General features: G+C 37.3%; 1 protein-coding gene across 1 annotated transcript in view; it reads left to right on the top strand.

Annotated features, from left to right (window-relative positions):
- The window catches only part of FBN1 (fibrillin 1), a 209,834-nt gene that overhangs the window by 55,378 nt on the left and 141,077 nt on the right, over positions 1-13,379 (top strand). Inside the window, exon 6 of the mRNA XM_066592616.1 lies at positions 980-1,075. Coding sequence (XP_066448713.1) covers positions 980-1,075 — 96 coding nt within the window. The remainder of the gene's footprint in view (positions 1-979; positions 1,076-13,379) is intronic.

Raw genomic sequence — 13,379 nt, 5'->3', positions numbered from 1 at the left:
CTACTGTTCTTTTATGCTTGAGTGACTTCTGGACAACTGTTTTGTTCCTTGTGCTCGTACTACCAATATACCTAATAAAAAAACATTTTTACAAATAGGCCAGGGATTAATAGGCTAACATTAAAAAGTACAAATATACTGCAATACAAAAGTTTTGCAGTATATTGTATGAATGATCACGTGTTTAATTCCCTTAGGGTAGTCCCACATGGGCGATAAAATGCGAGAGTCAGTAAAAAAGCTGATTTATGAAACTAATAATTTACAATGGTTTCCTTACAATCTGCGATGTTTTCACTGATGCGATGTTGAGATAACAAAAAATTGCGGCATGCTCTATCTTTCTGTGATGTGCGATTTTTTTTTTTTATTTATTTTTTTTTTAGCCTTCCATATGTCTCTAAGGAGCCTCCTTTTTATCGCATCGCAACGCATGCTGACGCTCAAAAATCGTGGGAGCAAAGACGTGATTTTGCCGCTATTTTCTTTGCAGCAAAATTGTGATCACTCCGCGTGGAACTAGCCTTAGTGGGACTAACAAAAAATACATAGAAGTAAAATAAAAAAATATAAAACGTTCAAAAAAAACCCCATTTTTCACAAAAATATCTTAACAATGAAAAATATAATAATTAGTATGATCACAAAAGTCTGTACTATCAAAATATTACATTATTTATCTCACACGGTGAATGCAGTAAGAAAAAAATTACAAAATGCCAGGATTGTGTTTTTGGTCACACCCACCTTTCAAAAAACAGAATAAAAAGTGATCATAAAGTTGTGTGTGCCACATGACAGTACCAATGAAAACTGCAACTCGGGATGCTAAAAAGTAGTCATCATATAGTTCCATCGATGGAGAAGTGGAAAAGTTATGTGTCTCAGAACATGGTGGTAGAGCGCAGTTATAGATACAAAAATAAAAAGCTTTATTTATAAATACAAAGATATAACTCTTTGTGGTTCTAACTTGCAGCTGTCTGTGAACATGGATGTCTAAATGGCGGACGATGTGTGGCTCCAAATCGATGTGCCTGCACATATGGCTTTACCGGACCCCAGTGTGAACGAGGTAAGTATTATTATAGGCACTCTGCTGGCACTATATCATGTAAACCATATTATACTTACATGACTCTTTAACTGTTCCATCTTGCTTATCAAATTTGTAAGAAATATTGGCACAAGTCTGTGCATTAGTTTATGGAGACAGAACATTTAAGACTGTATGCATTACCTTAGGTTGCTTTTGGACAGACATCATTTTAGTGTCTGTGTTTCGGTTGTATGATGTACAAACTAAATGTAGATTAGCATAAGAGTCTGTATTGTGGCATTAGGATAGTGTATAGCTCCATGGAAATTATTTTTGTTTCTCACATCTCTGCAAAGAAAACTAGAAACGGTAGCCTATGTCCAGTATGTTCTTAGAAAAAGTATACAAAAATAAATATAGAATTTTTTAAATTGTGTTTACCCTATAACCCAGTTATGTAATTTTGAAGATGTTGTGTATAAATATCATGACTAATATGGAAAGGATTTTCCTAGTAAAATAGTTTATTGTAAGTCTAACTTTCTGTATTTGTCCCTGTAAGCTTTTCTGATGCTTAACCCTTTGCAATCCAATTTTGGATTCAGGGTTTCCTAGGGGGCTTTCTCTTTCTGCCATTATACAATGGCGCTGTCTGCTGGCTAGAGCCAGTACTGTGGTATGGGACATGCTAGAAAGGCCCCCGACAACAGGGCAGCCAGTAATATACAGTAAGAATACCCTGCCGGACGTCTTCCGACATCGGGGCTGTACAGCCTTCAATCAGAATGTCTTCAGACTCAGACAGTGGATTGGAAAGGGTTAAAGGAACACCCAGGGAAAGCTTTTATGTAGTGTTATGCCTAGTGCAATGCATCAAGGGACTTTGCATGAATATTATCTTTGGTGCTCTTTGAATTTCTCACGCACCACACCATAGGTCCTGCATTATACATAATACAGTATATCAGCGTTTTCCTAGTATGTTCCTTTAACCTCTTGGTGACATCTGTACTTTCGAATTGGGCTTGCTTTGTATGGCACAGGCTCTGGAGCTGAGCCCACTCTGTACACAGCGTGTTGGCTCTCTTTGGCAGTTGACACCCAGACATAGTTGACACTCAAACACAGTGAGCAGAATCAGAAATAACTCCAATCCTGGCTGTTAACCATTTATATGCCTTTGTCAATTCAGACAGTGGCATTTAAATGGCTCAACAGAGAGTGAGTGCTCCCTCTTGTCACCCAAGTGGCTCGCCTGTGCCAAAATCACAGCAACTCTTTTTTGGAGCCTTAAGAGTGTCCCGAGAGTTGACATAAGTGCTTGCCTATTTAGCCCTCTTTGTGGCAGGGCTTAATAGAATGCCTGTGAAAATACGATATACTGCAACATTGAAGTTTTGCAGTGCATTATATAAGCGATTAAACGATCGCAAGCTGAAGTCCCTTATGAGTACTAAAAAAAAGAGAAATATAAGTAAAATAAAGATGCTTTAATTATTACAAAAATTCAAAATATTAAAAAAATCGCTTTTCCTATTTTTAACATTGAAAAATCAAAATAGCAGGAAAAATTTGGTGTCACTCTCCATAAAAGTCCGATCAATTAAAATAACTCATTATTCATCTTAAATGCTATAAGAAAACAAATACACAACGCCAGAATTATGCTTTTATTGTTCAGTCTCCAGGAAAAAATGTCATACAAGGTGATCAAAAAGTTGTGGGTACCCCAAAATGGTACTAATAGAAACTACCGCCTATCCCACACAAAAAAAACGTGGGGCAATAGACAAAATAAAGTTATGATTTTTTGAAAGCTGAAAAGATAAAACAAAAAAGAAAAAAATGGACATGTCCTCAAGAGGGTAGAAAACAATTGTAATATCCCATATGGTATAACTATTTATTCACTAATAACACTTTCGGTACCCTTCTTTTCTTGGCTCCTCTTTTATTTATCAGATTTCTCAGAGCTTTGCTTTCCACTAACTACTCTACTTTTGTGTTTCTTTTCTCATTTTCTTGTATATAGCTGTCCTCTTTTCTGCACCTTTCCTTCTTCTCTGTGCTTATTGGTGCCTGCTGCAGCATATTTTAAATGTTTCAAAGAATTGACCTGAAGACCTTCCTAATTACAGAGGTAACACCTTCTTGCTACTGTATTACCATATAGTAAGCATTATGTAGAATAAAGTAGCTAGTTCTGTTACTGCAGTCTGGAAAAGACATTTGCTCATTTTCTTCATGTGGGTGTTTGAAATGACTATGGTGCTGTATGAGTAGGCAAAATCTTTAGGTCTTGGAATGTGTGAGCGGGCTTATATTTAAAGGGGGTTTCCAGGACTGAAATATTGATGGCATATCCTTAGGATAGTAAATGGTATTTTAGATCTCATATAAACTCCAGAACCCGGCTTATGTTTCTGAATAGTACACACTCAGAAACATAATCTGTGCATACAATTGTCACCAATTAATAAAAATTCCATAAAAAGCTATTGTTGTCGCAAGATTAACTTTGGGCTGCCGAAAAGAAAAGATATAGTGTTTCAGTTAGTAACGAGTCCACGTCCTACATACGAATACCTGTGTCAGTAAACAGCCCTCAGAAGACAAAGTTCTTCCTGAACCGCCTATCAGCAATGTCAATCCACACTATTGGATGGGGACCCATGGGAGAAGGGTCACTGCAGCCAGATAAAGAATATAAAACCTGTTTATTTATTTCACTTATAGGGTTTTAAGGTCCACAACAGCATAGCACAATAAAAACTAACAGACGGTGTCTGACCAGTTTCACTCTTTCCGGCTTTTCCTGAATACGCAGTCTGTGAGTCACAAGTGCACTAAAAAGAACATTTGAGCATCTCATCTTGGCATAGGACTGCTTTTGATTAGCAGAAAATTGGCTGGTCTCATTTTAGACACATTTTGGCATTAATGTTATGCTCTGTTCTTGCTGAATATTTTAATATCTTTAGGATAGGTCATCAATATCAGATTAATGGGGGTCTGACTCCTGGCAACTCCAGCGATTAGCTGATTGAAGTGACTATGGTGCCTAGGCAAGTGCTTTGGCCTTGTCATTGTTTATCAGGCACAACTCTGTAAACGTTGTAATGGACTTGCCTCAGTACTCTGATTCATTTCTATAAGCTGATTGGGGTATTAGGAGTGGGATCACCACCGATTATTAAGCAAAAGATATGTTGGTGATGTGCCTACTGTTGTTTTTGAGAATCATTTGTTTTAACCTGGTTCTGAATAATCACACAGCTTCCTTTTCCCTGTCCCTATCAAACTCTCAAAGTTAAAAAGTGCAGTATATCTTGGCAGCCAAGGGATCATTGATACAGTAGGTGCCAGATTAAAGTATCCCAGATTAAAGAAATCCTACGGTAGTTATTTATTTAGAAATCCATGCTGCACCACTGGGGACAGGTGGCCATCTTTCTTTCTTAGCCACAATGTCTTGAAGTGTTGCTTTCACATACTTATATATATATACAGTAAAGCTTGTAACACCACTGGTCATCCTAGAAAGTATGGAGAACTAGAGGCGACGCTTGCATATTCCAATGGCCCAAACAAATTCGGACCTCACTTGGTAAACAGCATAGGTAAAAAGTTTAATCATTCAGGCCTTAGTCAGACGGGCGTTTTTTTGCGCGATTTGCGCATGCGCATGCGTCCGGCGATTTTTTAAAACCATTGCTTTGCAATGGTATCGAACACATGAGCGCTTTTTATGCGCTCGTCCGATAAATTATAGAACAGAAATCGCAGATCGCACCTATCTGCGATCTGCGATTCCTGTTCTCTTCTCTATATGCGCTCAATGGGGCCGGCGGCAGCAGCGCCGGCCCCATTGAGAACATATAGAAGACAAATCATTCTTCTCTGCCACAGCTGTTACAGCTGTGGCAGAGAAGAACGATGTTTGCCCATTGAATTCAATGGAGCCGGCAATACAGCCGACTCCATTGAAAGTAATGGGCTGCCGGCGCTCGCGGAATGAATTGTCGGGAAGGGCTTAAATATATAAGCCCTTCCCTGCAATTCATCCAGAAAAGTGGTAAAATAAAAAATATATATATACTCACCTGCTCCTGGCAGCCGGAGTTCCGCGCGGCCAGCCTGCAGTGGGTGTGAAGGGGGTGTGAGTCAGACCTGCCCCCTGATTGGCTCAGCGCTGAGCCAATCAGGGGGCAGGTCTGACTCACACCCCCTTCACACCCACTGCAGGCCGGCTGCGCGGAACTCCGGCTGCCGGGAGCAGGTGAGTATGTATATATTTTTTATTTTAACACTTTTCTGGATGAATTGCAGGGAAGGGCTTATATATTTAAGCACTTCCCGACAATTCATCCCACACTCGCCCGCAGCGCATTGCTTTCAATGGAGTTGGCTGTATTGCCGGCTCCATTGAATGCAATGCGCTGGACAGCTCCAGCCCGTTTCTAATGAAACGCGGCTAGGAGCAGATTTTCGGGCGATTTTCGGGCACCGGTTACGCGATTTGCGGATGCGCATCCGTCATGCGATCCGCAAATCGCGCGAAAAAACGCCCGTCTGACTAAGGCCTCAGGAGAATGATTGTATCCCTAATACTTAATTACAGTAGGGTTTCGATTTTTACTAGGATTCCCTTTCTGGGGAAAAATTTTAAAGACATGTTTTATTGTTGTTTGTTTCCTTGGTTCACTTATCAGTGCAGTTTTGTAGTATGGGAATAGTGGTCTGGCTCCTTTGCTAGTGTGGGATGTTTTCAAAGCTTCCTATTTAAAATGATTGTAACCTATAACCTTTCGGTGAGCTCCCTCCCAACAGAAGTCATGTACAAAGCTTAAATCTTTGGATTTAACACATTGTACAGCTTATATATGTAATCCTTTTTATTGTGTGGGAGCAAACCGCTCAAGTACTTTCTTCCTTTGCTCCAGATTTATGATCTGTATACATGAGATTCATGTGTCTGGATACACCAATGAATCTTCAGTTGGGGAAGATTGGTCTTTCTCTTAGGAAAGGCAGGTCACCAGGCAAATTGCCAAATCTATAGAGATTTATGATAATGGAGTAAAGTAAGCCTTATGTTTCTTACCATATGCAGTAGAATATACCAAACCATGAAAGTAAAAAATCTAATTAAATCAGCTTTAAAGCTGCTTTGGAGAAAAGCAATTGGAAAATAATTTTGTAAAAATTGACAGTGAGTGTTAGCCATAATCACAAGGACAAAACAGAAATAAGAACTGATACACAATCATATATTACTAATTACAGAACTTTATTACTGTAAGTTTAAGATGACAAGCAATGGAAAGCTTATCTTTAGTGTTTTCACTCGAAGACCTATCTTTTTGTGATAATGAGATAAATACCAGTATGTAGAATCTACTGGAGCACTTGAGACAACAGTCCTCCAATGCCAGATCAATAGCACTTTTATCAAGCTGAAGTTGTTCAGATGAACCTGACATCTTTTCTCCTAAGAAATTTAGAAATAAGGTACTATGGCCAGTTATAGCCTGGGTAGGTAAACTTATCTCACTAAGCAGTTCTACCCATCGCCACAATCAACAGTCCAATTGGTAATGATTTTTGAGATAAAGGCCCTTTTACATGGAATAATTATCGTTCAAAAAATCATTCAAACGAGCAAAAATGAACGATAATCGTTCAGTGTAAACACAGCCAACAATCGAACAATAAAGGATAAATCATTCGCTTTTCATTTATCCTTCATTTTATGCAGGCATATAAACAATCGTTGGCTCGTTCACTAATTTTTAAGTTTAAATATCGATTGTTCAGTCGTTCTCATTCACTTATACAGCAATCGTGGACGACTGAGCAATTTCTCATTTGAACACGTCAACAACGTATCTTGCCTGTATAAACAGGCTGCCTGAGCGAACTCTTGACATTATTTGCTTGTTCAAACAACGAATCTGCAGTTGTAAACGGACCTTTACACAGTGAGATATATTCAATCACACTTTACTTCACAATACTCAATAACTTCTTAAGCAGATAAAACGCATTAGAGTATCAAATAGATGTCAGTCTTACTGCACTTCTGATATCTGCTTCTTGTTTTATGGTTATTTTTTGAATTCATTGAACTTTCTGTAGGCCAAATGTTGTAGCCTCTCAATGAAGTCAACCACAATTATTTGTCCCCAAAACCAGTTGAATAAAGCTGAAACAAAATAAACAGTTACACTATTAGGGCTTGTTCAGACAAGTGTTGAGGGCGCTCAGTATAGCCACGCGCAAAGATCGGGGCTATACTGTTCTGAAGAACACGTGAATGGGTTAATTTAGGCTACTTGAAGTAGCCCGTTCACACGATCCAGGGTGAGTGCTTTTCAGCTACCAAAGGAGTTTATGGAAAGCACGCACCAAAGATAGGACAGGTCCTATCTTTGCGCATACCACAGAGATTACATGTGACTTGCATTCACATGTCCTATCTTCATAAGGTGCGCTAATTTAGCGCTCCTAGCAATTGTCCATGTGAATGCTTCTATAGTAACCCATCCTGTGCACGTCTCTAATGCGTGCCCACAGAACTCGTCTGAACGAGCCCTTCTGTAGACACTTTGACTGTTCTAAAATGAACCATGCAAGTAGCATTTAAAAAGTCTAACGCATTCAGGGTTAGCCTGCCATATTGTTTGGGCCTCAAATGTGACACTTGACTTTACTAAAGATCTGCTCCTCAAGTTAGGGTTGGTGTAAGAGTTTAACATGCACTCACAGTTTGTTAGAATCCAGAAAAGGAAACAAGTAAAGTCTTGCTAGATTGTAGGATTTTTTACCTTTCTCTAGAGACTTTCTTTCTCTACCAAGATCTTTTCTTGTTGTTGTGAAAATAAATATTGAAAAAGAAAGAACTGCAAATACAGCCATGTAAATGGGCTCAGCTGGGCATCACAGTTCTAAGACACAACCAGCAAAACTGTTTTAAGTAGGGCCATAGTAATTATAACTCTTTGTTTCAACATCAGAATTATATGTGGTATTTGCAAAAATAGTAGACAGGATAATATTACATAACTGTATATCTGTAACACCTATGCCCAAATCTGTGTCCATATATAATCCCTTTATACTTGACTGTCGGTGTTTGAAGTTTGATGAAGATATCACCCAGATGAGAATAGTTGAAAATAACAAAGGGGGAGAATTTACTTAGTATTTTATACACCAGTGTAAATAAAGACAGATCTGAAGTGAAGTGTGCCAAGTTTATGAAGAGGTGTACGCCTCTTCATAAACTTGGCACTTATCTGATTATTCCATGCGCCAGGCGGAAAGCTATGCCAGCTGCAAACTGGCACAGATTTCAGCAATAATTTACCCTAGTTTCTGGCGTTAATTATAGTAAATTCTATGGGCCTGCAAGGCCACGCCCCCTTTTGTTAAACAGCCACTTTTAATAAAGTGCCAAACACGCTGCGAAAAGGCACACAAGTTGCTAATTTTTCGCATAAGTAGGACTTGTGCAAAAAATTGCTCTGCACAAAAAATCCTGTATTTTACTTCTTACAAGTTTAACTTCTAGATGCCGAAATATTAAGTCTCAACAATCAGTGATAATTCTGATGAAAAACATAAACTAATTTTAAAACATTCTTGTAAAAGCCAAGACAAAATATTCAATATTTCTAATATGGTGAACATAACTGAAGAGTGCTTTCGTACAGTGAAGTTAGCCCCCAGGTACACATGTGTGGTGTTTGAAATTTTACGATGTTCTTCAATTATCTAGTTTTTAGGCTGAACCATGATAACAGTAACACATAAAAACATTTTGTTACTACAGAACATCTTAACCTTAGGGCCGTTACTATATGTATGCTTCTCCATAGGACTCAAAAAACATAGTAAATTATCTGGAGGGAAGGTCAGCATGTAAGTGTTCTGTCTTCACGTTGCTTCCTTAAGAGTCCTCTAAATATTTGTGCTTTGTTGCTACAGCTGAGTAATGACATTTATATCCATGGAGTATATTTACTTTCATGAAACAAATGGTTAGTTTTACTGTGATGTCAATCAGATGATTTACTTAGTGCTACGGTAGCTATGTGCATACTCTCTAAACTGTTGGAAATATTATGCTGCATTCTTACTGCCACCCATTTCAAGCATCTGTTCTTCTTGAATGACTTAATTCGTAATACATCATTGTTTGGATTCATCACTTTGTTGGACGAAGATAATGCTTGGACAGTAGTTCTAGGGACAGATGTGGCGTGCAGGCTACAGATTGCGCATGTACAGTATGCAGTCAGATTTTGCACAGTTAAAGCTGTGAGATAATTTGCAGTAATTTTAGGACAGAGCATATATTATATTTTTTTACACAGTAAAATGTATCAGCAAATATCCACTATGCTGAGTACATAGTAAGACCGGGCAGAGTGTTGAGGGCCACATTACTTGTGAGGTTTACGTGGGCTCCTACATCTCTACAGATGTTGGACTCTACAAGAAATTGTAAAATTGCCAAAACTGTGAATATCCCTTAGAATTAATAGTTTCATTGGAACCTCTAAATGACTCCATATTATAGAAGATTATTTAAAAAATCTTGCTAAACCGTGTTTTTGTTTTCATTATGGTTTTAACCTTCTTGTATCACTTTCAGGCCAACAGTTCTATTCGCTAAGATGAAAGACTTTCTTTGTATTTTGGAATAAATACGTTTATTAATATCAGCAAAATTAGGCTGCTTACTATGGGTTAAGGAAGATATAAGACCATTCATAGGTTGCCATGCAGACTTAATATCTAAATATAACCTTAAAATGCTGACAAGTCAATCAGAATGGTAGTTTTAATATGATGGTTAATAGAGAGCAATAAGTGGTGTTGGATGTAGAATTAAAGCAAATGGAAAAGTTTAGGTGGCCGGTAAAGGTTTACTCTAAACAGTTATTCCAATAGTTGATCAAGCACTCATGTAAAATAGTAGTGTATGAATGCTTATTTGACTCAGTTTTGTATATTCTGTACTTTTGATTATAATCATAGATAATTATCTCTGACTATTCTCTTCATCCCGTAAATTAATTTGCTTTGGCAACTTTGAATCTATCTGCTCTCTTATTGATTCTAGCCAATAGTTGTTGTGAGCCTTCAGCTGAACTGGGGAGCAGCTAAGGCTAAGCCATAACTGCTGAACTAAAGAAAATCATTTTATGAGTGCCTACTCGGTTACAGCGGTGGGCATCATCACTGGCCACTCCTTACTGCCTGTCATCTAGTTCTTAGAGCTCATAGTTTATGGCTTCAGCTTTACTGCTCTGAAAGTTGTTGAAAGATTGAAATACTTGAATGGGGAAGTGCAGCTCGAAGAGGCATTAGTATCCTGATGTTTATTCAACTTGTCATTAACTAACTTGGTTGTTTAAAAACTGAAACTAATTAAGAATTCCAGAGCCCGTTACTATTTACATAAGGTATGAGTTAGTAACTTAGTTTCTGCAAACATTTTTTTTGTTTAACCTTTGAAAATGTTGAGATACACGATCCAAACTTTTGTTGCCAAATCCTTTTGGGGGTAAGACATAAGCCACTGGTATATATCATGTACCACGGCTGTTCATAGGCCTGGTCATACACTGAAACAGTGATCTCTATTTTAAAAGGTGGAGTCACTTGGTCGATTTCCAAATAAAGTGAGTAATTATTGACCTAATGTACAGAGCACATATTCTTTTGGTAAGAAATTTATGCTTTACAGGGTGTGCTAGAGTTCACATCCTTTTTTTCACATCTTCCAAAAGATTGTAAAATGCTCAGCTGTTCTATAAAATTTTTAGTCCTACAAAGACTGCAACAGGAAAAATGCTCTTGATAAATCCTGTTGATCTGTGTTAAGAGATCAGGCAGCCTTACATCTTTGAACATAAATAGGTTTATTTAATGTTTTTGCATAAAACCTCCGCTGCTTAACAAATAGGCTGCCCTACATTCAGATGTTTAGAAGAACTTCTGATCCCTAGTGAGGTCATCTCCGAAACAGGACAAGTTTGATTCTTAAATCATGTAAAAGCATTGTGTAACTCTAAATTTTACACAATCATGAATCATTCTATTTTTAATTATTGGTTTTACTAAATTTTTTACATCAAGGGACAAAGAAAAAAAAAGAGTGTTGAAGACAAAAAAATTCACAGTGGAATAATAGCATGAAAGCTAAATACCTAAAGCCACAAATTGATAGATACAGTACATATAATGATGTTTAGTCCACACATACAATTCGGGTTAAACTCCATTTAGACGAGACACTTTAGGGAAGGATGGAAGGAGGGGAGAGGAAAAATAATCCAGACAAGAAGATAAAGCAGTTTAGCTTTGCTCACATTTGCACTGTCTTTTCCGTTGTTCGACTCCGTTGTAGGATCTAAACAGGAAAAGCAAAACATGCTTACGCAAGCTGGATCTGAATGGCGCCAGATGTTGATTGACGCTGTTATATATGCCCGCATTTTCAGAGATGAAATAGCGCTACATGCAGCGCTGTTTCATCCAGGATTTTCATGGAGATCAGTGACAGTGGATCTAAACAGAACCTTCCAACTGTGAAATGAACACAGCCTAACTCCAGACTAATATGGTAATCAGAATAGGAAGCCAAGAATATATGAGAAAAATCTGCTTTGACCAAAAATCATCAGAGACACAAGTCCTTCTATATTGAATTTGTTAATAGAAATTGCTACTATTATTCCTCTTGATTGTTCTTCACTTTCATTATATTCACTGTAGTAATATTGTATCAGGATTTTCCCCTTAGTTGTCATGAATATAGAATTTTCATAAAGGAAATCACTTGTGCACAATGTTTTATTTATAGTTCTTTTATATAGTTTCTTCAGACATTATCTTCTCTGGAATGAATAAAAAAAAGAGACTAAAGCAACCAAAATATTTTAAGCTATAAATGAAGCCCTTTTAGCTACCTAAATACTGTGCATACATTATATTTAGTACAATAACATATTACATGCTGTATGCTCAGATTCCTATCAAACTAAAGTGCTTTTAGAATAAAGTATGTCCCGTTTTAAAAAAAATAAATCCATTTTTTTAAAGTGTACTTTTAATTTTAATTAATAAAATTCCATTTCAAAGATTAATTCTACCCAATCACTCACAATTATATAAATCAAATCTTGAATTTAGAATAGTTGCTTTAAATGAAACAGTATCTTTGAAGTTGGCAGGACCCATGATTAGATATGTGGGCATAAAGCCAGTTTGTATCCTTGTCTAATTTTTTCCATTCCTTGATCACTTTAACTGGGTTCTAAAGCATAGATCAAAACGAGTAATGCTTAAAGTGTGAAAATCTAAAATGTGCTACTAATGTAGACCATAGCAAAACTATTGAATGTAAAAAACAATATATAATCCGCACACAAATGTTTGCTTTTCATGAGTTAAGAAGCCAAATATTTGATTCATGTTTAAACTTTAACAAAAATGTTTCATACACACGTTGCATCACGTGAAGCTTCTGGAAAAAAAGAAGCTAAATCATGAATTTAATTAAAATCCATTTCTAAAAATTAATAATCATTGTCAAAGGGTTTTGCATGTCAAACAGACATAGTATGGTATGTAAGAAAACCTTTTTACTAAAGAAAACTCCATATCTGGTACCAAAAAGGTTTTAAATATTTGCATTGGAACCAGGAAGCAAAGCTATAGTTATGATATATTAAAACAAAGGTAACTTTACACCAGGAGACAAAGTTATGGTTCATAGCTGTGTGACATTAGCAAAATTATAATATGCAGTATGATTGGAGCTATTTTACATTTGAAGCATAAGGCCCCGTAATGTTTTGGATCGTAGTAAACAGACAAGAGAACTACATATCTTTCCTATTTGATCCAGTCTTAATTTTGGCTCAAAATTTGCTTTGGCACCTTAGAGCTCATGATTGTTGGTTCTCATCTTCCTTTGTAATCTATGCAGGTAATATACCCCCTACTCCTCTAGTCCCGGGACAAAATTATGTCCTGGAACTAGAGGGGTTGGGGGTATATTACCGTACCTGCTTTTGTTCTTCTCTACCGTCCCTCCTATCAAACAGTTCTGCGTTCTGTTTGCAGCTGTCCAAGATGGCCAACACAATCTTCAGACTACCTAATTCCCTACAGTGCATTGATAGTGTTACACTGCTAATACAATATACCTGCTTTCTGATTGGACAGAGCTGCTCATCTGATGGCCAATCAGAGAGCAATGCATAGTGTGCATTACGTTTTTACAAAATTGCTGCAGCCATCTTGGACAGCCTAAAACAGGGCT

The sequence above is a fragment of the Eleutherodactylus coqui genome, chromosome 2 (genome assembly GCF_035609145.1).
Source record: "Eleutherodactylus coqui strain aEleCoq1 chromosome 2, aEleCoq1.hap1, whole genome shotgun sequence".
NCBI lineage: Eukaryota > Metazoa > Chordata > Amphibia > Anura > Eleutherodactylidae > Eleutherodactylus > Eleutherodactylus coqui.
Note: the sequence above shows the minus strand (reverse complement) of the source record. Positions and strands in the feature narration are given on the sequence as shown.